Here is a 27,945-nt window from a genome sequence, read left to right as displayed (position 1 = left end):
TTTCCAGATGAGGAAACCAAGGTCTAGAGAAGTAAATTGCTGACGGAAGCTTGTGTTCAGTCAGCACTGGCTTGGGGGTGTAGCTTAAAGCTGAGTAGCGTTTGCAGTGGAGAAGTCGAAATATGGAAGGGGCTAGATTTTGAGCGTCCAGATATCCTGAGAGAAACCGGTTTCTCCTCTTTGCTACTGGAGTCGAATTGGTTCTGTGGTATCTGCATGTTGAAAACTGTAGTGTATTAATGAGCCTGTGACAGATCCCAAGTCAGGCTGACCTGTAGGATCAGAATCTCAGCACAGCCTCTTATGAACGTACCTGACTTTGCTGAGTCTTGCTTCATCCATCTACAAGTGGAGTCGACAGTTATAGTGACTTCTTAAATAAAGTCGTGCATGTAAAATGTTTCATAGAAGTGAGCGATCCTAAGTAGTTCTTCGCTTTCAATCTAAGTGGAATTGGACCAGGCTACCCGTGATAGTCCCTGCTTTGTCAGAAATTGAAAAGTATCTAGGTTAATTCTCCAGTGAGTTTTTCTACCTACAACCACAGAACCCAATCTCACTCCTCTCTAACGGCCTCCTTACCCCCGACCTCACTGCTGTTCTGACTCATAGTGGCCCTATAAGGCCACTTTGTGGGATTCTGAGACTGTACCTGTTTCGGAGCAGAAAGCTGTATCTTTCTCTCCAGGAGTTTCTAGTGGTTTCAAACTGCTGACCTTGTGGTTAGCAGTGCCACGTGTAACCCATGGCTCCCAACGGGCACCTCAAACGCAAACCAAACTCACCGCCGTCAAGTCGATGCCAACTCACAGCGATCTGATAGGCAGGGTAGAACTGCCCATAGGGGTTTCTGAGATGGTAACTACAGGAGTAGAAAGCCCTATCTTTCTCCCAGGAGCAGCTGGTGGTTTTGAACTGCTGACCTTCATTGTGGTTAGTAGCCCAGTGCATAATCCGTAGCACCCGGGCTCCCCAAAGCCCCCTAGCGGCAGCCTATTTTGGAGGAGGATTTCTCCTGGCTCCTCCTCTGTTGGTCTAGAGAAGCAGTAGAACCCGAGCAGAGGCAGCACCCACTCCAAACCACTCACATGTGCAGTTGGATGGGTTTGGGATCAGAAGGGAAAGCAGGCTCCGGCTATCAAAAACCTGTGGTGTAATCAGAACCTTGATTGTCACAGGAAACAGGGCATCCCCTAGCCCTTCCTGACAGGGTGCCAGGCTGTGGTTAGAGAGCTTTGACATGTCAATTGGTTCTAATGGGTTGCTGTGTGTAAGACTTCCCTTCCTGGCAGCACGAATGTCGAATTAATAGCACCTATTGCTCGTTTTGGAAGCTGAACCCTCGCTGGTCCTGTGCCCTATGCTGATGCCCGTGTATAGCATCCATTTTTCCTGCCATGGTGACTGCAGCCTGTTCACACTCCTATCCAGAACCATGCTTATGGCCTCTGATTGGTTTTTCACTTTGACCAACATTGGTCTTGTGGCCCTAGAAATAAGGCTGCTTCAGCAGATGTCTACCTTTGGTGGAACTGGAGCTGATGCCAAGGGCTTAAGTAGAAAGAAAATGTTTTGAAAATGATAATGGCAACAAATATACAAATGTGCTTGACACGATGGATGGATTGTGATGAGCCGTGCAATCCTTCAATAAAATGATTAAAAAAAAGAATTGGAAGGGATCAGCTAGCCCTATTTCATATTTGATGATTAAGGAAATGGAGGACCAGAGAGGGGAAGGCCAAGAATTACACAGAAAAAGAAAAAATCATTCTAACCCGAACAGCAATTCCGGACTTTTTATCCCCGTTGAGGACATCTCTCTCATCTTTTGAGCCATTTTTAGCAGATCACAAAACTAGCCCAGGAGTACTCCCAATGATATGGCGCAGGAGTTCCATTTTCAATGCATTGCACAAAACCCAACCTCCTCTGTGGACAGTAACTGGGGACGACTTAACCAAAATGTCTGCTCAGAAGACAGAAGGCTTGAGATCCGCAACTTGTGTAGAAAATTTTTCAGATGATTTGAGGGCTGCCAGCCACACAAGCTTCTTTTAGCCTCTTTTAAAAGATCCTTCAAAAGGAGGGGATTTAAAGAATATATCATTTTCTGAAATTGAGCTCAGACTTTAAAATACCTTGTCAGAAAAATGTATAGTCTCAGGTTTCTCCTCAGCCCTACATGCAGGAGTAGATCAAGCTCCTTTGTCGTTGATGGTCAGTGGCTGGTGGGAGTTTTTCACCGTAGTTGAAAAGGTGGCATAGTGCACAGAGCAGAGCGCTGAAGCCCTCTTCAACAGGGCACGCTGCCCGATGGTGACAGGATCCTGTGAGGATTTTGAGAGACCAAATGTATAGCATTTGTCTTTATAACCAGACTGTCATCCAAATTCAAGGCATTTTGTCATTAGCCGAAGTCAGCCAGTTCATGACTAGCTTTCCCATCCTGCACTAACAGACCACAGGAGGGGCCAGACTAAACTGTGTGGGGTCGGGGGCGGGGCGGTGTGTGTGTGTGTGTGTGTGTGTGTGTGTGTGTGTGCGCGCGCGCGCGCAGAAGATGAGGTTGCAACGTGGTAGTGTCTCTGGTCCTGACCCTGGGGCTTCACAGTGGAAAGCAGAGTCTCCTAGCTAAACGATCTTAGGAGAGGGTTCTACTCGATCTCGTTGAACAGTGTGGGATGCTTACATCGCTGTAGACCTGACCAACTCATGCCTTGTGTCTCGTCACACACACCTCATACCAGCAACTCTGGAAGGCCCTGTCAGAGTCGCACGTGTCTGTGCATTTTCACCCCTTTGCACCGGAGAGTTCACCACCTCCCCATGCACTGCCCCTATGATGACCTACTGCTATCATGACATAGATTTGGTGGAGCCGTCAAGTCAGCGTGGCAGGGTCTGGAAAGCACATTACTAACACTGCCTGTCTTTCATCCCGTGCCGTTTCCGACCACGCCATGTCGACAGTCGCTGTGCATTGCTTATATGCCCTCGATTCTAGGCAACCATTCCTCTTCTGGGGCCTGCAGGTGAGCAGTCAGGCCGACCTTCATCGTCAAGAACGTTTCTCTCTGATCCATCGTGGGAGAGGAGCCGGGTTGGCTGCCCTTCTCACCGCGGCTCTCTGTTCTGCACAAAATCCACGTTCAGTCTCGAGGAGATACCTGGAGATCCCGGTGAATAATTTCTGTCAACAGAGCTATAACCTTCTAAAATAAAAATGTACTCTTATCACTACAGACAAGGAGTGATCAGCTAACTAATGCACAACATACAGCCTCATCCGTGTGCTTTCCCGGGAGGACATAACCTGTATTCCTTTGGAGGGCTAGTGGTCCTACCCCTACGACCCCAGTGCTGGCAGCAGCAGTCGTCAGACGTGTAACTAGTTAACAAGTCTATCGTGCTTAGCATGTGCCTGGAACCGTGCTTTCCCCTGCTTTCACTTATCCCTTACAGAAACCCTGTGGAGGAGATGCTATTACATCGATGAGGAAACCATGGTACAGAGACGCGAAATAAGTCTCTGTGCTGCGGTAGCAAAGAGCCACAAAGTGGGTAGCTTAAACCACTGGAAACTTATTCTCCCACAGCATGGAAGCTGTGTGTTGGCTACCTACTTGAAATTGGGCTGCCCTCAGGGCCATGCTGTTTCCAAAGGCTCTAAACAAGGAACTCCTCTGTCTGTTCTAGTTTCTGATGGCTGTGAGCCCTCACTCGGCGTTCCTGGACTTGTAGATGCATCATTCCATCTCTGCCTTTGTGTTCATATGGTCTCCTCCCCTTCGTCCCTGCATCCAAACTGCCTGTCTATTATAAGGACACTGTCATTGTAGAAGAGCCGCGCTTAATCCAACGTGACATGTAGCTTAATTACATCTGAAAACACATTATTTCCAAATAAACTCACATTTATACATTTTAGAGTTTGGACTTCAACACATTTGGGGCACACAATTCAACCCATAACAGTCATCCACACATGATTAATGTATGGATTGTAATGCTAGCCTAGTAGGCTACTGAGTCTATAACTAGTGAAAGGATTAGAAACTTGGGGGCTTTCCTTGATGAACTGACTTCTTTAGAACTATTGACAGATTTCAGAGATCCTAGAATTTAAGTTGGACCTGACTAAAGCCCACATGGAAGAAGCACACCAGACTGTGGTCGTGAGATGGGATCAGGGATCAGGCATCAGAAGACCCCAAACCAACAAATATATCGATGTGAATGAGGAGGGTCAGAGTGGAGATCCAAGGCCCATCTGTAGACAGTTGGCGATTCCCTCACAGAAGGGTCATAAGAAAGGAATGAGCAAGCCAGGGTGCAGCATAGCACTGACTAAACATACTTTCCTCTAGTTCTCTAATACTTCTACCACCCACCCCCACCACTATCATGACCCCAGTTGTACCTTACATATCTGGCTAGGCCAGAGCATGTACAGATAAGAGCTCTGGACACACGGAATCCAGGACAGAGAACCTCCTCAGGAACAGTAATGGGAGTAGTGATACCATGAGGTTAGGGGGAGTGTGGGGGGAGAAGGGAGAGAAACAGGGAACTATGATATATGTATTTCCCCCTACCCCCTACCCCACCCCCAGGGGGACAAACAACAGAAACGTGGGAGGAGATAGCTGACTATGTAAGATTTGAAACTAATTTATAATTTATCATGGGTGAGAGAGTGGGGAGGGAGGGAAAAAGAGGAGCTAACACTAAGCGCTCAAGTAGAAGGAAATGTTCTGAAAATGATGATGACAACATATGTACAAATGTGCTTGATACAATTGATGTATGGATTGTTATTAGAGCTGTAAGAGCCCCCAGTACAATGATTTATTTTTTTAAAAGTTGGACCTGACTAATAGGAGATAAAATCTTCTAGTTTGCTTGTCTGTATTCTTCAAGAAGGTTGCAATCATGCCCCTTTTGACCCTTATTTCCTGACTAGATTAGGGTCCTATCATGAAATAGAGGGTCCTATGGTGTAGTGGATTATGAATTTGGCTGTTAACCACAAGGTTAGCAGTTCAAAACCACCAGCCACTCGAGGGAGAAAAGTGAGGCTTTCTCCTCCTGTAATGAGTCTCAGAAAACCATGGGGGCAGTTCTACCCCTCTACTACAGGCTCCCTATGAGTTGGAATTGACTCAGTGGCAGTGAATAATGAGTGAGTGGATCTACTTCATTGTTTGACCCAATTGAATCAATTTTCTTTCAGAGTCTAAGGAATTCCGGTCTCCCAGGTGGGATAATTGACTTCAGTGCCAAAGACATTTGGACATTTCGGGTGCAAGAGAGTCAGGGCACACAGATGAAGAGTGATCTGGCATTGGCATGTGGCCTGTGGATGACCCACTGTTGACGAGGGCTAGAATGGAGGACCTGGCACGTTTAGAAAGATGGCCCAGGGCAAGGATGAGCGAGGGGGTTGTGAATGGTTGCGTTCTTTTCCAGAACTCCATCAGCTGGAGTGCTCACGCTTGAATTTCTTTCCCAAGTTTTTATGTTCTAGAACTAGCTTTGTGTGACTCAGCTATTTACCAATTTTGGTTTCATTTTGTCTCTTCCTCCCCCTCCCTCTCCTTCCGTGCTTCCCTTCCACTCCGACTTTTCCCTCTCCTGGTAGCCTTCACATGGTGACAAGACTTCTAATCCCGAAGTCCTGAAGTGGATGAATGAGTTGGCTAAAGTTCGTAAGCAGCTCAAAGGTAAATGTCAACTAAGGGTATCTTTTTCCAAAAAGAAAGCAGTGAACACAGTATCCGTGTGCTCCAGGACAGTTGATTCAGCCCCACCTAGGGCCTCTTGAGCCTTGTTCCCTACCTAGCTTGAGGTCTGATCTTAAAATAAAGGGTCCTGGCTGTCCTTCAAGGAGCCCAGGTAGTGCTGTGGCTGCTAACCCGAAAGTCAATGGTTTTGAACCCACCAGCCATGTCAGGGGAGAAAGATGTAGCTGTCTGCTTCCATATTTACAGTCTTGGAAAACCCGGTAAGACGGTAGTGGCTTACTGGTTAGATTGCTTTAATCTTCTCAGAGGGAAAGGCAGGTGATTCACTTTAATGCCAGGCACATTTCAACAGGTGAACAATATCTTCCCAGATTATTGAATCAGTGGATATTAGAAACAGAAGAACCCTGAGAAAATATGTAGTCCAATCCTCCTTGCACAAATGAGATGAGATACACAGAGAAAGATGACGTGGCTGCACAGCTCAGTTCTGCCTCTGAACCCAGGGTCCTTCCCTCTGTGCCCCACTCTGGAGATGCCAGCACAAAGAGTAATCAGCTCAAAAATGCATTGTTAAAAGACTATCATCGTTATAGACAAAATTTTACGGTCTCCTGTGTTTCTTCTTATTTCAACATTTAAGAGACATGGAGTTTTTCCAGTAGGTATATGCAAGGAATTCTGGTGGCAATGAGGGTTATGTGTTGGGATTTTAACGACAAGGTCAGTAGTTCAAACCCATTGTCTGAGAAAGATGAGGCTTTCTGCTCCTGTGAAGATTTACAGCCTCAAAACTCAAAGGGCGAGTTCTGTTCTGTTCTAAAGGGTCACGATGAGTCAAAATTGACTTGATGTCAGGTAAGTTTTTTGGTTTGCTTTTAGGCTTATCAATATAGCATTTAAACACGAAGCCAAAACCTACCAACAAAACATATAAACACCAAACAAACAAAATGGCCCATGTGGGTGAGAAACCAATATTAGTTACTTAATTCAAATGAATAGTCTCCTAGCATATTCAAATATATAATTTCCTGATAAATCCCAGGTGGCTTATTCATTTTCAATTACCTGTACTTATATAAGGAGCCCTGATGGGGCTGTCAAGGAAGAGGTGGACTGCTAACCACAAAGTCAGCAATTCAAACCCCCAGCCCCACCCCTAGGCTCTTTGAGGGGAAGGTGAGGGCATCTGTTCCCGTAAAGATTTACAGCCTTGGAAACCTCAGACTACTTAATGGCAACGGTTTTCTTTTGTGTGTGTGTGTGTGTTCTGTAATTCTTATATGATGAGCCCTTTTGGCATAACAGTATAGTGGCCGGCCGCTTATCAACAAGCCAGTTCAAACCCAGTCAGTTGACAGGAGAAGAGAGCTGGGGAGCGGCTTCTGCAAGGAGTTCTTCCCCTGAGCCCCAGGAGACAGTTCACTCCGTCTGAGGGCCACTGTGATGCTGTCCTATGGGCTCAGAATCAATTAGATGACAACAACAACGTACAGATATAAAGCACGGTTGCAATAATGGTGATTCCTGGTTTTTAAGAGCTGCCATTACAGTAAATTGGGAAATTTGTCAAATTAGGGTCAGCACTCCCTTTCTCTATCCCTTCTGTATCTTCTGAGGTGTCTTCTACTTGATCCCACAACTTTTAAAATAAGGAAATAATTCCTTGATCGTAGAATTTCAGGTGTCACTGTCCTGTAAGTGCAGGACCTCCAACCACAAGGTTGGTAGTTCAAACCCATCAGCTGCTCCTCCGGCAAAAAGATGTTTATCTGCATCCATAATGTTTCCAGCCCCAGAAAGCCTGTATAAGGTCACTGCTGAGTCCGACTCATCTCAATGGCAGTGGGATGGTAGGTTCGGGACAATACAGGTAGGTGAACATTTGGAGGCCAGTGTCAAGGGTCCTCCTCCAGCACATACTCTCCTCTGCAGTCTGGACCCCTCAGTATTTCCACGTGATCCTCTAGCTTCATGAGGTCTCAGTTTCAGAGCCTCTATGTTTACAACTGATTGGGAGCTGATGCCATTTGCCCCTGTGGCCAAAGACGTCCTTCCTCCATGAATGCTACCATTGGCACTGTTCAGTTTCAACCTCCGGAGATCAGGAAAGGGAATTCCTGAAGGGCTCTCTGTTCTTATCGAGTGGGTTGTCCTTGTCCATGCTAACTGATGGCATTTCTCTCAGAACTCAAACTGAAGCTGTCAGAGGAACAAGGGAGTGCTCCCAAAGGCCCCCGTAGAAACCTGTCCTGTGAGCATCCCACAGGCCCCAAGGAGAACGCGAAACCAGAAGCTGCAGGTCCTGAGCCAAGCTCCTCTGGAGAAGAGCCCCCAGATGCTGGGCTGAAATGCTTGAAGGAGAAGAGAGAGCAACTTCCGCTCCAGGAGGACGCTAAGGTACCTCATTATTTTCCTAGGGCTGCTGTACTCCGCATGTGATAATGAAATCATGGCTTTGACCAATTTATCTGAGTACCACCTGAACACTTTTAGGAGCTTGTTCCTGAAATTAAAGTGAGATGAATTCCTAGTAGGATCCTGGGTGGCACACATAGTTTGCAATTAGTTACTAATCAAAAGGGTGGTGGTTTGAGCTCACTCAATGACACAGTGCGGAAGAAAGCCCCAGTGATCCCATTCCACACAAATTATAGCCAAGGAAACCCTATAGTCTACTCTGACACCCATAGGGTTGACTGAGTCAGAATCAATGACAGCAGGCTTGTTTAATTATTTACTTGTTTTATGAGTTCCTGATGAGCTATATATAGACCCTGATTCCAGACCTGTATTTTGGAAGTGATTTGCTGGCTTATATTGATTGGAAGCAAATAGCCAACAACAGTAGAGTATGCCATAACCCTCCTTCCCCCACGAAAACAAACATGTACATCCAAGACTAGAAAACAATTTTCTAAACGGAAAGCAGTCATGTGACTCTCTCATCCCCATGTTTTATATGGAAAAAATGAGAAAGCCGGGGAAGGGTTTACACAGTGAGGAAAGTGCTGTATCTTCAGGATACAGAGTTTCTTGTGGTGAGTCCAGTTGGAACTCAAGATGCGTGCTTTAGATAGCTTAGTTTTGAAATCTCTGTGAGATATCTAAGTAGAGGTCTCCATTAGCATTTGGATATATGAATCTGGAACTTTAAAAAAAGATTTTATTTTACAGAGGAGCCAGTAGCCTCCTCACCTTGCATATCTGTGCTTACATTTCACTTAGTCCCAGAAGCTCGACTATGGCCCTCCTGTTCCGGCTCTCAGGCTGGAGATTTGAAGTTTTTCTTGTTTTTTCTTGAGTAAGAGTTATAGCTACCCTATTATAGCTCTTCATTTGCGCCTTACCATTTTTCATCTTGCACACTACACTTTCAACTTGCCTGTAGTACCTATCCTTCATAGGGATTCAATAAACGCTTGCTGAGTGAATTAATGGGTGGACAGTTGAAGGAAGGGAAAGCATCCGTAACTGTGGAAGGGGCTCTTCCTAAGAAGGATGCTTCTTCTACCTGTTGTAGTAAACATTTGGCCTCAATCATAAGTTATCAACATATACCAAACCCTAAAATGTCCCCCATTTATTTCTGGACTAATCCTTTACATTGGGCATTATGAAATACAAGTAGAAATGGGCCCCTGGCCACCTCTGCATTCCTGAAATCCCTTTAGATTAAAGATCTCCCAATATATGTTGGCTTTCCCTCCACCCAAATTAATGTGTCTATTATACAGATAGCTTTTTATTATTTAGAAAAAATAGATATTTAGAAAAAATCTATTCTTTGCTTCAACAAATTCACAATAAAAGGTTTTTTTTTCCCCTTTCTTTAAAGTCTACTCTTTCCATGAAAGCATTGCTTTTTAAAATTACTAACATTGCTAGTAATCTCAAGTTTACCTAGTTTGGGAACTCAGCTAACAGTAAGCATGCTTGACTGTGTGCTGGGAACATTTATATATGACAACTTATTAAGAGTGATCATCATTGTGCCCATTAGAAAGTTAGGGTTCAGAGACTATATAATTTCTGCATTCAAAACAGCTTACAAGTTTTGAAGGCCATTATCTAAACTCAGGCCCTTGGGCTTCAAGTTCATGCTAATATTACTGAACTGCCAGCTTTATAAATTCCCTTTGTGTGCTTATCTTCATTACTGACTTTACACATTATTAGTTCGGTCAAATGGTCACACTTGTTCTGATTATTGTGGGAACAGAGGCATAGAAATAGGTTGGCATCACTTAAACTTTAGAGAGAAGGGAATTTACTTCTCTCCTGGACAGAGGAGTCGCAGGGGAGGTGAGTGAAGAGGCCTCTCCTGATGAATCCCAAGGGTTCGCTGCCAGGAGAGCATCCGTGGGGCCAGTGGCAGGGGAGGAGGAAAACAAGTGCTGTGTTTGGGAAAACCAGGACACTGATGATGTGTTTGGACACCCCAAAAATGATGATGGGGGTTCCCAAAAGGAAAAAACCCAGGATAGCCATTCTTCAATCTAACTTCCTTTCCTGGCAATCTTTTTAAAGGAATATTTATTAGAATCTATTAAAAAAAAAAACAACCAAATTGCAAACCTGTGTTTTGGGGTGCTATTGAGTGGATTAGAACTCAGGCGACCCCAGCAGCAGTGTAGAACAGTTCACAAGCTTTTCTTGGCTGTAAACTTTATGCAATCAGCTCTACCCTTTTTAGTCCCGTAGAACTTTCAGGTGGGTTTGAGGTGTCAACCTTTCAGTTAGTAGCTGCGCTACCAGGACTCAATAGAGAGATGCCAATAATACATCCATGTACCATTTTCTGAAGTGCTTTCTATGAGTTATAAATCCCAATAAAATGGTGCATTCCAGCGATGTCATGGACGGCAGTGGGGTGGGGCGGGAAAGGACAGGGAGTGCAGACTAAACCAAGTGCCACTGTCAGAAAGGGTGACCCCAAAATGACTGTTATGTTTGTGTGGTGTTTCAGCAGAAGTTTATTTATTTTTATATAAATTTATCCCAAGTTTGTTATAACAAGAATATTGGTCACACCTACAAGGCTAAAGCACCAAGTTACTTTACTTTTTGAAACTTGAATGTGCTTTGGTTGGAACTGCCATTATTACCCAATGGCAACAGTGTTTCCAAATGTGTGCTCTTGTCTGTGCCTGTTGTTAGTTTCATTGCTGCCAGTGTCTTTATTGTCATTGAGTTTTGTTGCATTTTCTGGTGTTTTTAGCTACAATATTGTGGTAAGTAGTATTTGTGAACCTTTATCAAAATTATTTTTTTTTTGTAAAATGAAGTAGTAATTAAAGGAAAAGAAAGAGAAAAAAATTAAAAAGGCTCTGTTCAGCTACTAATAATGTAACTTATAATTTTGTAACTCAATATAGAATTTACAAAAATGTTACTCATATAATCTAAGAAATATTACCTTTAAGTAATTTCCAACTGCATTACCCAGATATTATTCTATGCCTAAAGTTGACATTAATTAGCCAAAATTCTGTTTAGTCTGGTATGGGAGGATATCCTTGGGTAGGAGAATTACCATACAAAGTGATCCCAATCCTACTGACACCATTTTAGTATTTCAATGTCTTCTGAACGGGTTAGATTACAATCTTTTTCTCTGTCATATGTTAACATGCCTGGGAATATATTTTGATGAATTATTTTTCCATGGAACAATGTGTCATGACTAAGCAAATATCATAAAAATGGTTTGGCAAGACAATTAAGAACTCATGAAGTCGATACTTATAAGGCTTCTACAGAAAGTGTTGTTTATACTCAAACTAAAGAGACCAGGAAGACTTAAATTGTCATTTGGGTCACTTATATGAAGGCTGTAAAATGGAGTTTGGGTTTTGTTTTGTTTTTTTCATAAAGAGCTAATAGATGAGTAATGGAAATGGAACTTTGAGTTGGGGCTTATGAGAATTTAAAGAAACATATGATGTGATGTGTTCTGAAAAATTCTATTTGGGCCCAGAAGATTGAGATATATAAAAAAGTTAAGGCTCAGAAAAAGAGAGGAAAGTTCAAGGAAAAGGGATATCAATAGGGACCAGCAATGTTTTCAGGGTCGTGTGACAATAACTGGAAACCCTAAAATAGATATATGCTTGAGCCATTTTGTTCTCCCTTACAGTTCTCTTCAGGGGAATCCAGAAAGCAGAACTGGATAGTATTTGGGGACATGTGTACTTTGCTAAAAGATGCCTGGGTGGTTCTACAATGATGGTCACTGGGGTAGAACATTGTTCTACTATTACTCTACCCTTTTCAGAGAGAAAAAAATTACTTTACCGCCCCCCCTCCGCCCCCCCCCCGGCAATTAAAAACGTTTGAACTGTAATCCATAATCCAGGATAAAGGGAAGGTATCTGCTTTTGCAGTACCCCCTGAATCATTCCAGTGTCCCCCACCGGGCAGGACTGACCACTTAGGAAACACTGGTGTGGAGGCTATGTACAGTACATACATTGCAGATCCATGCACGGTACACAATGGGAGAAAAACAACACTTAAGTCAAGCAGGGTAGTCTGGTTACTTTGGATAGACAATGATAAATTAAGCAAGTATTTACATTGTATGCATGGCATGGCCTAGTGAAAATTATTGCTTAAGGAGGGTCTTACAATAGAGGGTCATTGAATGGTCAGTGGACCTAGAGGCTATAGAATTTTTTACTTGGAAGAAACCTTATAACTCTAACCTCCTTGTATAGGTAGGAAATTAAAGCTTCAAAGAAGTTAACTGATGTGTCCAAGATTACTATCTTAGGCCGGTTTCTCTAGAGGAGCAAACCCAGTGAGATAGATAGATAGATAGATGGATGGATGGATGGATGGATGATCGATAGTGATTTATTTCAAGGAAATGGCTCACACAGTGTGGAAGCTCACTGGTCCCATATCCATGAGTCAGGAGTCAGGCTGGAGGCTTCTCCTGACTCGTGGCTCCAGGGACTGATATATCCAAATCAGCAGATCTGGCAGAAGGCTGCTGGCTCATGGGGATGCAAAGCTGGTGAATCCCAAAATCTGCAGGTCAAGATGCATACTGCTGGCTCACGCCCTAAAAACCAGAGGTCAGATGACATGTAGCATGTAGAATCAAGAAAGGGCAAGCTTTGCTGGAACATCCATTTGTACTGGATGCAGTACACACACACACACACACTCACACACACACACCCTAACTCTTCCTTTTTAGCAACTGATTGGCTGCTCACATTATACCACAAAATGAAGGATAACATCTGACAACCCCTAAGAATCATGTCTTAGTCAAGTTGATACACAGACCTAGTCATCACAACTACCTAGCTAGTTTAATGTCACAGCAAGCTAGCAAATCGGCTTATAATCCAAATATCCAATGATGAGACCTGGACAAGGTTGGTCCAGGTCAAAAAGATATTTCAGAAGAAAAATGGCCGTCTTCACCTACTGGTTTTGGGTTTTTAGGGTTTTTTTTTTGCAAATGGAAGATGTAATGACAGAGGGGTCTCCTCACTATTGAGCAGGGCTTAGAACTGGTTCATTCTGGTTCGGCTCCCTGGTGAGAATTTGCCTTTCCACCCCAGATACACTGAACCAGAGTCTGCAGTTTAACAAAATCCCTAGTTGAGGCTTAGGTTTACATCCTGATGTACAAAGGAAGTAGTTCAAAGCCTTGCTACTTAGGCATGAAGACTCCAAGCCCCCTGCCATCGAGTGAATTACGACTCATAGTAGCCCTTTAAGAAGGAATAGAGCTACTCCATAGGTTGTTCAAGACGTCTTTCTCCCTCAGTGTGGGGGGCTTGCAGGTTTAAATGGATGGTGATATTTCCCTTAGCAGAGTGCTTTAATGATTGTGCCATCAGGATCCTTGATGATGCCTCCAGAAAGCTTTAAAACTATCTTTCTACACTTGGACCTCATCTTCATGAAACTTTTCCTAAAAGACAATTGGGAATTCCTTTATAGTTAGTTATGCATTGGGCTGCTAACCTCAGGTTTAGCAGTTCAAACTCATCAGTCGCTCTGAGGGAGAAAGATGAGGCTTTCTGTTCCTGTAAACAAACCCTAGGGAGCGGTTCTGTCGGGTCACTATGAGTCATAATTCAATGGCAGTGGGTTTGGGGTTTGTTTGGGCTATATAATACTTTGTACACTATTTTCCTTTTGCTAAGTACTGTGATAATAGTCTATTTTTAACTCTAAGTTTAAATTTAAATTCTATATTATATTTTAATAATAAATGGCTTCAAGCCACTTATTTATTTTTGCCCACTAAAAACAATTATGTCTTTAGATATTTGCCTGAGAGAGGAAAAATAATTAATTTCATGTTTTTCAGGTAACTAAGCAAGACAAGAACCTCATAAAGCCTCTTTACGACCGATACAGAATTATCAAGCAAATCTTATCAACACCTTCCCTTATCCCAACAATTGTAAGTCAGGATGCTTGCATTAACTAGAAACCTGTGCTGGTGCTGGTATTGATGTTTAGTTAGGGAGGCGGCACTGTGAGAGTCACAAAGGCACACTATACTCTGCTAATATGGCCAGTTATTTCAAAACATAGGAAGTGGCTTCTCTCGGCCCTAATACTATCCTTCAGCGTAGCTGGTAATTAGAACCACTTGTACTTACACAACACAATTAGGACTGGCTCATATTTAATGTCCCTTTTAACAGTTGCTTCCATTCACTTGAGTGAGAAGACATCATTTATCTCAGTTTGGCTTTGTCTAATGCTAGCCCAGGTAAAGCCTTCCTCTTCTTTGTATGTTGGTTAATTCTGCCCCTTTAATAGGAAAAGGGACAGAATGTTCCTTGATATAATGTGGTGTTTGTGTTAGGTGCCATTTGACCCTCACTATACAAAAAGGAGTAGACCCTTTTTCAGAAGCATATAGACGTGCAGAGATAAAGAATGATTTATGGAAATTCAGAACTCAAAAAGCTCCATATATCCTACTCCCAAAATATCAAAACATTTGCTTGAGTTACCAATATAAAAAAGAATAAATGACAAATATCAATTTATTTTAAATTTATTTTAGACTTACATATTTTTAAAGACATAAAGCATAATGATTTATAGTCTTTAAATTTTCTCCTGTTTAAAATGGGGTATATTTTCCAATATTCCGTCAAGAGAATCTTTTGGTTATGGTAAGGAGTATCAGAACATCTAAAGGACCAAGTCTGCTTTGCTTTTGTCTTCAGAGCTCATTCATGTCTGTGTCAATTTGCTAAGTGCCCACTGTGCTTGAATGTGACAAAGTCTGTCTGTCGTCCATTTCTTCTACCTTCTATCACTGGTGTGAAGGTAGGGCCCAGGGAGGAATCACTTGGCAATGCAGTTCAGAAACGGCCCAGACCCTCACCGGGTATGGCTTCTTTGACGCAGTAAACACAGACAAACTTGATGTGCATTTCAGCCTGGCATGGTTACCTCTCTGCGCATCAACTTCTGCAAGGTTTTTCATGCAACCTACAGTTCATCTTGGTTGCTTTCTTCCTGGACCTTGGTAGGCACAGGGGATCATCTAGTGATTTTCATGATGTCCGCTTATGGCTCCCCTTCCTGGTTTTGCTCCTAAAGTGGCCCTTATCATCTTGTGACCTTACTTAACTCTGTGTGTGATAACCAGGAAGAAGAGGACTCTGATGAAGACTACCCACAGGGAAGCCAACAATCTTCTTTGGGAGATCCAGTGTCTCACATCCCCGTTGGTGACTCCCTTGCCTATTCCAAGGAGATTGAACCTGGTAGGGCCCTGCTACCAGATGAAAAGAAAGAAGTCAAACCATCAGCCCTCTCCATGTCCAATTTACATGAGGCCACCATGTAAGTGTGAATCCTAAATCTGGCATTGCCTTTGAACTCCTAGACTAGGATATGTTATAGGTGAATATGAAGCTTAAAAGTGCTATTCACTCACTGCCATCGAATCAATTCTAACTCGTGTTACTATATAACACAGGGTAGAACTGCCTCTGCGGGTTTCAAAGGTTGTAACTCTTTAAAGCCTCCTCTGTCTCCCTGTGGAGCAGCTTGTGGTTTTGAACTGGTCACTTAATGCATTATGCCCAATGCATAACCACTCCACCACCACGGCTCCTCAGCTTTCACCTGTGCTGTTAGGCTCTCTAAGGAATGCTAGCCCCCCAAAAGTAGTCTTAAAAAATAATCTGTGGGGACATGGAGGCTGAGCATGATAGTGGGACAAGAGGAAAATAAAAAGGAAATTTAGGAAAGAACTAGGAGGTAAAGGGCATTTATAGAGGTCTAAATATAGGCATGTGCATATGTAAATTTATTTATATATGAGGATGTGGAAATAGATCTATGTGCCTATATGTTTGGATTAGTATTAAGGTAGGAACTGGACATTGGGCTCAAGTACTCCCTCAATGCAAGAATACTTACTTCTATTAAAGAATACTTCTATTAAATTGGCATTCTATGTTGTGTATCACCAGACAATGGTAATTATGTCTTCAAAATGCCTATGACTCCTTCATCTACTCATATTGCCATCAGCTGCACTACATCTTACAATGATCTGAAACAAATCTTCTTGCCTGCTGTTTTGGCTTCTTGTCTACCCCACTGCTTTCATTGTTTTTGTGCTCCCCTGTGATGGGCCTCTACATGGGCCATAGAGATTCAAAAGACGCTCTTTAGGGAGAGTGTTCGATCATAATAAGCTCTTGTTTACCTGATAATCTGCACATGATGATTCCAAACTTATGGCCCATATATTTCACCTTTTATAGGCCTGTACTCCTTGACCATCTTCGAGAGACTAGGGCTGATAAGAAGAGACTTCGGAAAGCCTTACGAGAATTTGAAGAACAGTTTTTTAAACAAACAGGAAGGTACGTTGAAAAAAGTTCTTTTTCAAGTTAGTATTTGATGAACTATAACTTATGAACGAGCTGCTGTTTCTTTTTCAGGAGCAGGGAATTTATACAAGAGTTTAACAATACTCTACCTCCTCCCAAGCATTTGTGCAATACGACACTGTGTAGCGCCATTAAAAATGCTTCATGGGAGGAAGTAGCTGTAGCTGTTGCGTGTGATGGTAGTGTTCAAAAACTAAAGGACATACATCAGACACCTTAACTTTGCATAATAAATCTCATGATAAGTGTTGAATTCATCTAAACTGTCTTCAAAACTGAGAAAGCCATATCACATCTTGGTCCTCGATTACATAATTCTCCTATTTTATTCAGTAGCTCTTCTTTGGCTTTAAATGTCTCTTTTAAACATCAGAATCTGTCTCAATTCTTTTATATCGTAAAGTGGTTAAAAGCTCATATGTACCCTTTCTAAATGAGTATTTAGCTTTATCCTCTGTGTTTATGTGTCCACCCAAGTTTCAACATGCATTCCACTAGTTTCCACTAATTTTTGGTATGTATGTCATTAATGGTGAGACATTTAGCCAGCCTGAGCCTCGATTTCTTCTGTTGTAAAAGAAATGATTGGGCTTCATGAGATGATTTGTAGAAGACATGTTGTCAGGAGAGACTGGTCGCTGGAGAAGGACCTCATGCTTGGTAAAGCAGAGGGGCAGTCAAAAAAAATAAGGCTCTCAACCAATGGATTGGCACAGTGGCTCAAACGTAAGCACAGCTACGAGGATGGTGCAGGCACAGGTAGTGTTTCATTCTGTTGCATACAGGGCAGCTGACTCAATGGCACGGCTATCACATGTGGTAGCAGTCTATTAATAATAAGAATAAGGCTATAACTTTTCCAAAGTAAAGAGCTATTCAATGGCAAACTCCCTTTGAGTTTTAGAGCACAAGCACTGGGCCAGTACGCCACCGACTCGTATATCCCTTCCATCCAGGGACTTAGCTTCCATGGCTCGCTCTCATTTCAGCAACCCGAGCGTGGCCCTGAGGAGCGTGGACTATTTTCTAAAGGCATCTGACATCTTGATTTATTCACCTCTTAGTTCGGTTTTCATTTTAGAACTCCCAATTGGACCGATCAGGTCAAGAACTTTTTATGTCCAGCAAATACAGTTGTAATCAACCTAGTTTGATACCTGGAACCTTTTTTTGTAGTTGTTAAATTCACCTTACTTACCTGGTAGAGGAAATGGCCTGGTTTGAATGCTAGTTTTGTGATTTAGACCAAATAACTTCATCTGTTTCTCTAAAGGTAAAATATTATTACTGTGTAGGGTGGCTGTGAGCATTACACAACATAGCGCATTGTTTCCTGTGGAAATTACTATTCTGCTGGTAGCTAACTAATTAGTATGAAATGCTAGGTGGCTGCTTCGTTTAGATTATGAAGCATAAGTTCTTAGTTTTTTTTCCCATGTACTTTTCATTACTTTACTGCACTTTCATGCAACTTTCTCTGCAAAACATTCCTTGAAATAGTGAATTTGTCTGTGTGGACTGTCAGCTATACTCTGTTTGGATATATATTTGCTCACTTAAATGTTTCGGATCTCTGCTGCCTTTAGATTAAAGGTACTCTGTTGGGTTTTGCCATTCAGGCAAATGTGAAGAGATGGCATCACTATCCCCCATTTACCCAGTCACTGAAAATGAGAAATTAGTTAATCACTTTAATGTGTGCATGAATTCTTTTCATATCTGTGTTCCATGAAAAATATTAATTATTACCCATCTGAAGTCAGGAATCTCCCTTAAAGAATTTGACAACTTCCCAGAGTGTCAGTGAGTTTGTAGTGGTATTTGAAATCTTATGTTCTAGCTATAGTATTCTGCATCCGTAAATCCTAAATCTATTTGAAGTTGCCAAAGCCTTGGATGGTTAACTACAAGGTTAAAGGTTTAAACTTACCACCAGCTCCTCAGGAGAAAGATGAGGCTATCTGCTCCCTTAAAGATTTTCAGCCTCAGAAACGCTAGAGGCCCTATGAGTCTGGAGATCAATGGCCTTGTCCATGAAGTTGTGTGCCCTCTTGTGGTGACATACTTAACTAAATACAAATGTGGTGGTTCATTAAAACTAAGAGTTAAAATAGTTAGATATTAATCTTTATTGCTTTCCCAAGACATTTTTTACTGGGAAGGCTTAAACATCAATAATGCAAAATACCCATGCAAAAATGGATTTCTAGATATTTTAAGATTTAGATATTTGTAAGATTTTACCATGTCAGAGGCATGGTAATAAAAAAGATATGACATTATTATTAGCAATTACAAGCCAAGGTCTGTGCCCAGCACTTTGGCATGTTTTCTATAGTGGGACAGCTGCATCAGGAGTCAGGAAACTACTTTGTTCTGGCCACAGCACGCTTGATTTTTAGTCAAATGGGGTATGTAGGGTCAGAGAAAGTCATATTATAGATTGCTAGTCTTTCACTATAAATTAGACAATTTCTTCACTTATATCTACTTACACAAGTCAGAAGTCTTGTAGCTATTGTTTGCATATAGAAAACCTATCCCAGTGGTATAGTTCTATGGGAAGGCAAATGATTTTAACTCTAAATCCTATCTAAATTATTTTTCAAAGTAAACAGGAGTGCATGTAGTAGTTAGAATGCACATGTACAGAACAGTCACATGTCACATGTTGTCACATGTGGTCTTACCAGAATTAAAGTGCAGAAGAAAACACTGCATTTTGGACTCATTTAAATTGCCTCTGACATGGAGCTGCTCAGAGATTTTACTTCATGCTAACAGTGACAGGCATTATAGTTACAAGGAAAGTTGGAAGTGTTTCAGTCTTATAAGGTAGCAACTACACTCTTCTCTCCCTGCCACCATAAACTTGAAAATTTTATCTGTAACCGGATTTCTGTATTTTAGGTTGATGTTTTGAATAATTCTCACTATAATTAAGGCTGGTACTTTGCACGATGGTATACCTGTACACTGGACTACAGATACATTGGCACATCCTCTATGCCATGCACGTGAAGACGACATGGTGCTAAAACGAGAAGTCAATACCCTGTACTTTCTCATGTATATAAAAGGATCTGCTTTTATATACATGTATATTAAAGGATGACTTGATTTATTATGAACTAACAGATTATGTTCCACTTTGCAGAAGTCCACAAAAAGAAGACAGGATCCCAATGGCAGATGAGTACTATGAATATAAGCACATCAAAGCCAAACTGAGACTACTGGAAGTCCTCATCAGCAAGCAAGATGTGGCCAAAACTATTTGAGGTCAGGAAATGTTTGTGATCACATTCACCAAAAAAAAATTTTTTTTTAATCAAGTTTATTTTCTCCTGCCATGTAGTTTCACATACTAAAATTCAAAGCACTTTAGTGGTAGTACTACTTGTTTTTTAGGAAAGGATGGCAACTGTAATTATTTATGAGGAGAGGTATTTAAATGTGGGGAGAGGGGCAAACACAGTATAACTGGGGGGAGGGTGGGAGAAATCAAGCCTGTTCTGTGCCAAGAAGAATTGTAATTTAGAAAATTATTTGATAATTCATCCACTCATTTAGTGGGCTGCTTGTTAGGGAAAGGTCAGCGATGCTTACGTTGATGTGTGGAAAACCAAGAGGAGGAAGGAAAGCTCTGCCCGTGTTCAAGTAAAAAGGGCAACTTATTTGAATCTCTAATCGATTTTTAAGGACTATTTTAAAATCTACTTTGTTCCTTGAGTCTATTAGACTTTCGGTAACCCTAAAATATACTAGAATGTGTCATTGCTAATTTTTCTTTCTCTATAGAAAATAGCATATTATTTTACTTATTTGAAATTTTACATTTCTGATTACCAAAGTTCATTCTGATAGCATGTACTTTGTGAATTACTATCTTTGTCTATAATTGACAGATGTTTATATTAAAATATTGCATTAAAATTTGAAAACAAGTATTTTGGATAGTTATGTGTCTGTAGGATATAATCTAATGTGATGATTGCTAATCTTTTTGTTTATTATATCTAAGATGATAAAACTATTTTTCCATTGGGAATATGCATTTTTCTTAATGTTCTAAATCTATACTTTGTAAAGTCAAAAAAAACTTTCTCATGAGCATAGTTACCCTTGTTTCTGTACAAAAATTAAAGATTTGAAAACTGTTTGCCATGCATCTTAGAAAAGAATCCAGACTATTAATTCACTATCGTCTTGTTATTTTGTACTAAATCACTTGTTCATTGTCTTTTTGTAAAAACAAGTAAAAGATTAACATTTTCTCTCATGTAGCAACCACATACATATATATTTCTATTTTCTGTAATATTTGAGCATGATGCTGAAGAAATTCACATTTTCATATAGTTTGGATGGAAAGAATGTTGACAATGTCAGAGGCTTATTGTTTCTCTGCAATTACCTGACATTTTATAACTTTTATGAATCAGAGTAACGTCCTTCATCAATGTGTTTAATTAAAATCATCTACTTGTAACAGGATTGACACACACCTATTTGAGGTTTACAAACTAAATCTTTGATAAAGGAAATGGTTTCGTGATATGTATAGAATTGCTATTAAAATGTAACTCTATATATTCTATGATTGTAAATATTTTATACAACAATGCAAATAAAATATTTTTCTATTATATTTATTATGTTGAAACACAGTAGTTGTTTCCTGTTAGCTAATATAAATAACATAAATAACACTGTCAAACAACACGCTGGAAGTGCTGACAATTCTAGGCTTCAAGATTTAACTCATGCTGCAATTAACACCCTTTCATGCGGTTTGGAGTTATCCCAGTATTTGTTCAGTAGATTAAAATGAATGCATATTTAAACACCATTGATAAGCCATTATTTGATATTTTGCTAAAGCGGTCTAGAGAGATTTGTTTTGTTATGTTTGGCATAAGAAAAATCAAAACATTGCAGCATCTAGGCAATAAAGTGTCAGAAGGAGAACTCAGGGTACCTCATCACTGAAAGGACTAGACAGGATCGGGGCCGGAAACACTGAAAGGACTGGACGAAATGTGAACCGTGGCAGTCTGGTTTTGGTAATAGCGGCATGTGCATGCGTCAGTGGAAAACATCTGGTGGTGAATACGGACAACAGAGGACCAGTGCTCCTAAGGGAAGCCACGGCTAAGTAAGAAAGTGGGCGTTAACGTCCAACACTGATATTACAGGTTTTGCAGCTGGGGTCTTTCTTTGCATTTGCAGTAGACAAACTCATGAGCTGGTGACCAGTGATCTCTGCCACGGTGCCCAGAGGAAGATCCACAGGGTCAGTGTAAATGATTTCTAAAATGACATCTTGGGCATGGTGGAAAACCAGCACGCCGTCCTCTTCTGTGCAGGTCAAGAACTTATTATCCTTGGAATTTAGCTGAGGAAGGCGCTGCTTACAGAATTCATCTCCTGGTGATCCCACCGGAGCGATAACAAGAATCACATAATGATAAGCAGTGTACATACAGTAGAAGTCCCCAAAGTACAAGTTACTATTGGGGTTAAAAAGTTTTTCTGCTGCAATTTCAAACCTGTATCTTCCATAAGGCGAATCCTGGGGTGGCTTCCCTGTATTGAATTCAGTGCTGCAGCTGAAGAAGATGCCTTCTAATTTTCCACTAATTGGAGAACCATGACTACCACTGTTGTCCTTGACAGAGGGCTGCATAGCATTCCCGTGATGTTCTCTGCAAAAGAAATGAAAAGGAATTGCCATTGCTTGGTATAATTGAGGTAAAGCCACTATTTGGTATACATGCATAGTAATAGGCCCAGAAGTTAACTGTAAGGGTCTTGCATGCCCATCCTGCTATGAGATCAAAGAGAAAGCACTTTTTTAATAGCTTATTAGATGTCAAGCCTGGACCATAAGATAAGGTCTAAAGTCGTCTGCCACTCACATTGGAGGACTTCAACGTAATATCTGTCAGGAAAATTACACTAGAGTTAGAAATCTTATAATTGAAATCATATTTAGAAATGAACTTATTGAAGAGGAATGGACTAACAGAACTGGTTAAATATGTTCACTATTTTTGACTAACCAATTATCCAGGCCTAATTCTATGAATCCGGTTCTCTCTCCTGCATTATGCTGAAAACAGTATTGGTATTGTCATTTGCACTCACTCCCCTGATCCGTTCTCCACCCTTTTTTGCCTTTTGCGGCCTGGGGCTTTAATCACCCTGCACTTCTGACTGGCTCATCATCACTCCTTGGTTCTCAGCGGGTTCTGATGATGGAGGCACCAACAAGACATGTAAGGTAGGAAAAGCCTGGCCCCATGCCTTCCTCCTCCTGTGTCCTCAATTTTCAGAGCCCTGTCTTCATTTATAACTACACATATCCAATTCTTGCTCCTTCTTGGTGCCCCAATTCCCCTTTCCAAGAACTACAACTTTCATCTCTTAACAGTTGCTGGTTACTTTAACATCCCTTAATTGTTTCCTTAAATGTACCTAGACCTGTTAATAGTTTCTTTATTATATTCTCTCCAGAATTCCCATTGACTTTTTTTTTGTTTTTTAGCAAGACCCATGATTTCTTAGTCTATGATTTGGGATGATGAATACAAATTATCACTCAGGCAAGCAAAGGTTCCCAAAATTAACATTCTTCTTAGAGTTTGTGGGTCAGTGAGGTGTTTCCAGGTTTGGACTTTGAAATAGCAATAGACCTCATTTTCTAGTGTTGAGAACCACAAAGCTAGCTTATTAAAAATGTAGATTCCAGGAAAAGCCAACACACTGTCAAAACCAGAGAACCGGAAATGTGATGAATTCTTTTATCATTTTCAAAAACTTCCTTTAGCTGTTCTTTTAGGATCCGTTTGCTGGTGACAGATTCTTAGTCTCTTCTTTTCTGAGACTGTCTTTATTCCTCCTTCATTCTTGAAGGGTATTTTTACTGCCTTTAAGATTATGGGTTGACAGGTTTCTTTCAGCACTTGAAAAAATGTTGTGCTGTTTCCTTCTGGTTGCCATGGTTTCTGATGAAAAACCCTGTGATTTGAATTGTTTATCCCTTAGAGAGAAGGTGCTATTTCTCTTTTGCCACTTTGAAGATGTTTGTCTTTAGTGTTCCAGAGTTTAGGTTGTGTCTGAGTGTGAATTATTGTGGGTCTATACTAGTTGCTCAGATTCTTGGATCTGTGGTTTTGTTTCATCTTGCCAAATTAGGGACATTTTTAGTAACTATTTCTCGGAGTACTTTTTGAACATTTTCTCCCTTAATTCTGTATTCTGATGGCATTAATTTTAGATCCATAAGTTATAATTCCACAAGTTCATGAGGCTCTGCGAATCGTTGTCAATAGCTATTTATTATATTGGATTATTTCTATTGTGAGATCTTGAAATTTACTGAAGAAGGTTTGGTGGCACCATCTAAAGGTTGATCGTGTGAACCCACTAACCACCCCAGGAGAGGAAGCTGTGGCAGTCTGCTTCTACAGAGATTCCAGTGTTGGGAATCTTTGGGGAAATTTCTCCTCTGCCCGCTAGAATCACTAGGAGCTGTAATCAAATCAGTGAAATAAGTCAAACTTCAATGGTCCTTTCATCCTTTTCATTTTAATGAGTCCATCTATTAATTTCTTGAATTTGTCTTTCTATATTCCATTTTGAAATATCACATTTAATTCTTTACATTTTCTATTTCTTTGTTGATTGTCCTTTCATTTGTTTCCAGTGTGTTTGTAATTGCTTGTTGTGGTTAACTTTCCAAAGATTTGGCTCCGATGAATGGTGCCACATGTAAAACAGAATTAAGCATCGTCTGCTCCTACGCCATCTTCACAATTATTCATAGACTTGAGTCTATCGCTGTGGTCTTGGTCTATTTTGAAGGGCGAGTCTTGTAGCACTCTATCAATATTCGACTGAGATCCATAGGGCTGTCACTGGGCAGTTTTCAGAAGTTGATTAATAGGTCTTTCTTCCTAGTCCTGAAACCTCTGCCGACCATGGTTGACCTTGCTGGTATTTTAATCGGTGGCATGGCTTCCAGCATCATAGTACCACGGAAGCTACCATAGGTGTATCAAACTGGAAGAAAGCTAGTGGTGTCGCTGCTTGCTGAAGCAGTTTTAAGATGGTTGTTTGAAAATTCGAGTTTGATTTATAGCCACACTTCATTAAATGCATCTGATCTCAGGATGTCTTTGTTCAGTAATCCCAGGAGCTGTCATTTTGGTGCTGGTGGTGTACGATAATCCTTTATCATTCAGTTTCCTGGTTCCTAGTATGATTTATTTTTTTCCTAGTATGATTCTTAAGAGATTCTGTGTTACTTAAAGCTGCAGTTTAACCACCCATCTTCTGACTAAGTACAGGGAGCACAAAATTGAGGGGTGCAGGGTAGGGTGCCACACCATCATTGTCAGGTGAAGGACAAAAGTTCATGTTCCCCACTTGAGCTCCATTAACAAGTAGGAGGAACTTACTCGTGAGTGAAGGTGAGAGGGAGCTCCAATAACATTCAGGCTGGAAAGGGAATGAACAACTTATTTATGGTCCCGGGTGGCCTTCACTGGCATTATGAGGACGGATTTCTGCTAGCCTTTTACCAAAAGTCTCAGCTTCCACTGGTCCTCCCCTCTTGGGGGGAAGGAGTGGTCTCTTGTCATCAGGTATGTAGTGCAAGTGCAAGATCCCCATTTGATCTTCTCTGACACACCCCTACAGGGAGATGTCGATGGAAAGCAAAACGTCTAAGTCCCCTAGTTGGCCTGGGCTAGTTGGAGTAGGAATACCAAATAAACAAATTCACTGTCATCTGGGCAAGTCCAACTCATAGTAACTCTATCTCAAAAACAAACAAACAAACAACAAAACTCACTGTCATAGAGTTAATGCTGATCCACAGTAACCTTATAGGACAGGGTAAAACTGCCCTTGGGGGTTTCTGAGGCAGTAACTTTAAGGGAGTAGAAAACCTAATTTTGTTGCTGTAAAACTGCTGGTGGTTTCAAACATCTGACCTTGTGGTTAGCAGTCCAACATGCAATCAACTATGCTACCAGGGCTCTGTGGGGAGGAGGATGGAGGTGAGAATGGAGGTGAGGCTGGACTGCCACTTTTCCTCCTGTGGTGTTTAACTGAAGAAGGGCTATTGTCTGTCTAAAAGGCTTCTATCATTTAGGGCTGCTCCCATTCCAATCTGTAGTGTAGAAAGAGCAAACTTTGTGGATTTTAGAAAAGGAGTCTCAAAATGGTGTCCACGTAAAATCAGCTCCCTGGTACTCCTGTTGTTAGATTGGAAAACTAAGAAGGAGGCCAATATTGGAAGGCTGGGTGCTAGAAATGGAATTCCAGTGTACCAGGGTTTGTGTTTCAGGTCTCTTCTTACGATTTTCTTCCATGGAGCAATTTGGGGGCTTGCTGTGATGCTTGCTAAGTTCACTGCATATGCCCGTCAGCTCTTGGCATCCCTCACCAGTGCCAGTGGGATGTTGTCTACCGTATTACTTCCAGTGCCTGAGTTCCAAGACCCGCCAGCATGCAGTAATTTCCCCAGACTGCTGTCTAAGCGTGGTCATAATCCCAGGCCCATGGAGAGCTACTGAAAACTAGCCAAAAAAGCTACTCTGGCACTCCCCTCATTCATTCATAGGCTTAGACCCGCCCCTCCCTGCCCAGAAATGGAAACAACCTAAATTTCCCCCAACAAATGAATGATTGATACCCTAGTACAAACACACAATGAAGTACTACGAATCCTTAAAAAGTGAAGAAGAGATGAAGCACCTTGTCTCGTGGAAAGAGTTGGGGCTATTATACTGAGTGAAGTTAACCAAGCACCAAAGGACAAGCACAACATGAGTGCACTGAGGTAAGTTCAAAAAGCAGAATGGACATAGGGGACAATGTACATATTGTACAGTTCCCAGGCTAAGGACCAGATACATTGGCAAGGGGCAGGCCAAACCCAGAAAGAAAAGATGCAGCTAGCACCTGTGCTGAAAGACATATCGTCCCTGCTCCCCCTTCTCATATGCTTTTACAGCCCAGAGGGGTGGAGGGAAAAATCCAGGGCAATGGGGAAACACGGCAGTGATCCACCCAAGGAGGTTTTGTTTATGTCTCCACAGGAGAGGGAGAGAGAGTAGACCTCATTCCAGTGCACCACCCCTTGAGGGCGACGTGCCTCCTAGGAGCAGGTGGTTCACAGAGCAGGCTGCCCCTCCCTAGAGGATGGCACTGAAGACACAGTTCAGGAGTGCTGCTGGTCTGACCTGCCCACATGGGGGCAAACCAAGAGGAAGTGCAACAGACCAGCAATGGGAGCAAAGCCAGGAAGTCCCTGAGGAATCCCGATTGTAGGCTTCTGAGGTGGGGTGGGGGCAGCGCTTGGCAACTCATCTGAACTGGTTGGGGGATATTCACAAGGGGGCCACACAAAGTCTAAGGTATAAGAGGGTGGGAGATAGGGTACTAGGCAGCTCCATCCTTCACTTCAGGAAAAGCAACCAGGGTCTTGTAGAAGGCATGTCCCTCGGTCACGAATGCTAAGGACTAAAGGGTATAAGTGCTGTTAGTTAAGCGGATATTGGAAGATGGATCCCTGAAAGAAAAGGGAATTGGACTGATGGATCATAACAGGGTCTGCTCTCTAAGAGGGATACTCATCTACTCTGGGTCAGGACAATAGTTAAACTTGGAGCTATTTGTATAGTCTCTCTCTCTCTTTTTCTTTTGCTCTCTAAATAAGATAGGCAGGCAGGATAAGCAATCCCAAGGAGACAGCAACAAACCAATGGTTTGGGGGGGGGGCAGCGCAAGTGGGGAGCCAATAACGACAGGACAGGTGAAAAGCAAAGGTTCTAAAATTGATGGTGAGGACGGTATATCGTTCCTGGTTATGTTTGGTCAATTGAAATGTATCCGAGAAGAATTACTGGGAGGTGAATGACCGTGAACATGATAGTGGGGCAGGAGGAAAGAAAAAATTATAGAACATCATGAAACATCTAACAAAGATAAGTTTTCTCATTGGCAAATACTTTGTGCTAAAGCTTGGTTGCACACACACACACAAAATACTTTTCTTCCATGTTTTAGATGCTCTGAATATATCTTTTTACTTCCTGAAAGGACTGGTGGAAAATAAATAGAGCAAAATTTAGAATCTAGAGACCTGAACAAAGGTCAGTGATCACCCAAAGGACAAGCAAAAGCATAGTGGGATACTGACCTCTAGCGGTCATCTAAAATACGCATTTAAACCTAGTGCCGTTCTGCTTTCAAATTTTATGTGAAACAAATATAAAGAA

General features: G+C 41.7%; 2 protein-coding genes across 5 annotated transcripts in view; one reads left to right on the top strand and one right to left on the bottom strand.

Annotated features, from left to right (window-relative positions):
- FAM13C (family with sequence similarity 13 member C) overlaps positions 1–21,302 on the top strand; it is a 153,036-nt gene extending 131,734 nt beyond the window's left edge. Inside the window, exons 9-14 of one of the 2 annotated variants that reach the window (XM_004701101.3) lie at positions 5,645–5,726; positions 7,939–8,150; positions 14,089–14,184; positions 15,394–15,590; positions 16,523–16,624; positions 19,809–21,302. In XM_004701101.3, coding sequence (XP_004701158.2) covers positions 5,645–5,726; positions 7,939–8,150; positions 14,089–14,184; positions 15,394–15,590; positions 16,523–16,624; positions 19,809–19,932 — 813 coding nt within the window. In that variant the 3' untranslated portion in view covers positions 19,933–21,302. The remainder of the gene's footprint in view (positions 1–5,644; positions 5,727–7,938; positions 8,151–14,088; positions 14,185–15,393; positions 15,591–16,522; positions 16,625–19,808) is intronic. The other variant, XM_045291628.1, reaches the window with a different exon arrangement.
- The window catches only part of PHYHIPL (phytanoyl-CoA 2-hydroxylase interacting protein like), an 85,015-nt gene continuing 78,168 nt past the window's right edge, over positions 21,099–27,945 (bottom strand). For all 3 annotated transcript variants that reach the window (XM_045291630.1, XM_045291629.1, XM_004701100.3), the window contains exon 5: positions 21,099–22,359. In XM_045291630.1, the coding sequence (XP_045147565.1) occupies positions 21,825–22,359 (535 nt within the window). In that variant the 3' untranslated portion in view covers positions 21,099–21,824. The remainder of the gene's footprint in view (positions 22,360–27,945) is intronic.

This window comes from Echinops telfairi, unplaced genomic scaffold (genome assembly GCF_000313985.2).
Source record: "Echinops telfairi isolate 266 unplaced genomic scaffold, ASM31398v2 ScPeMD7_70;HRSCAF=299, whole genome shotgun sequence".
NCBI lineage: Eukaryota > Metazoa > Chordata > Mammalia > Afrosoricida > Tenrecidae > Echinops > Echinops telfairi.
This window is presented reverse-complemented; position numbering and strand designations above follow the sequence as displayed.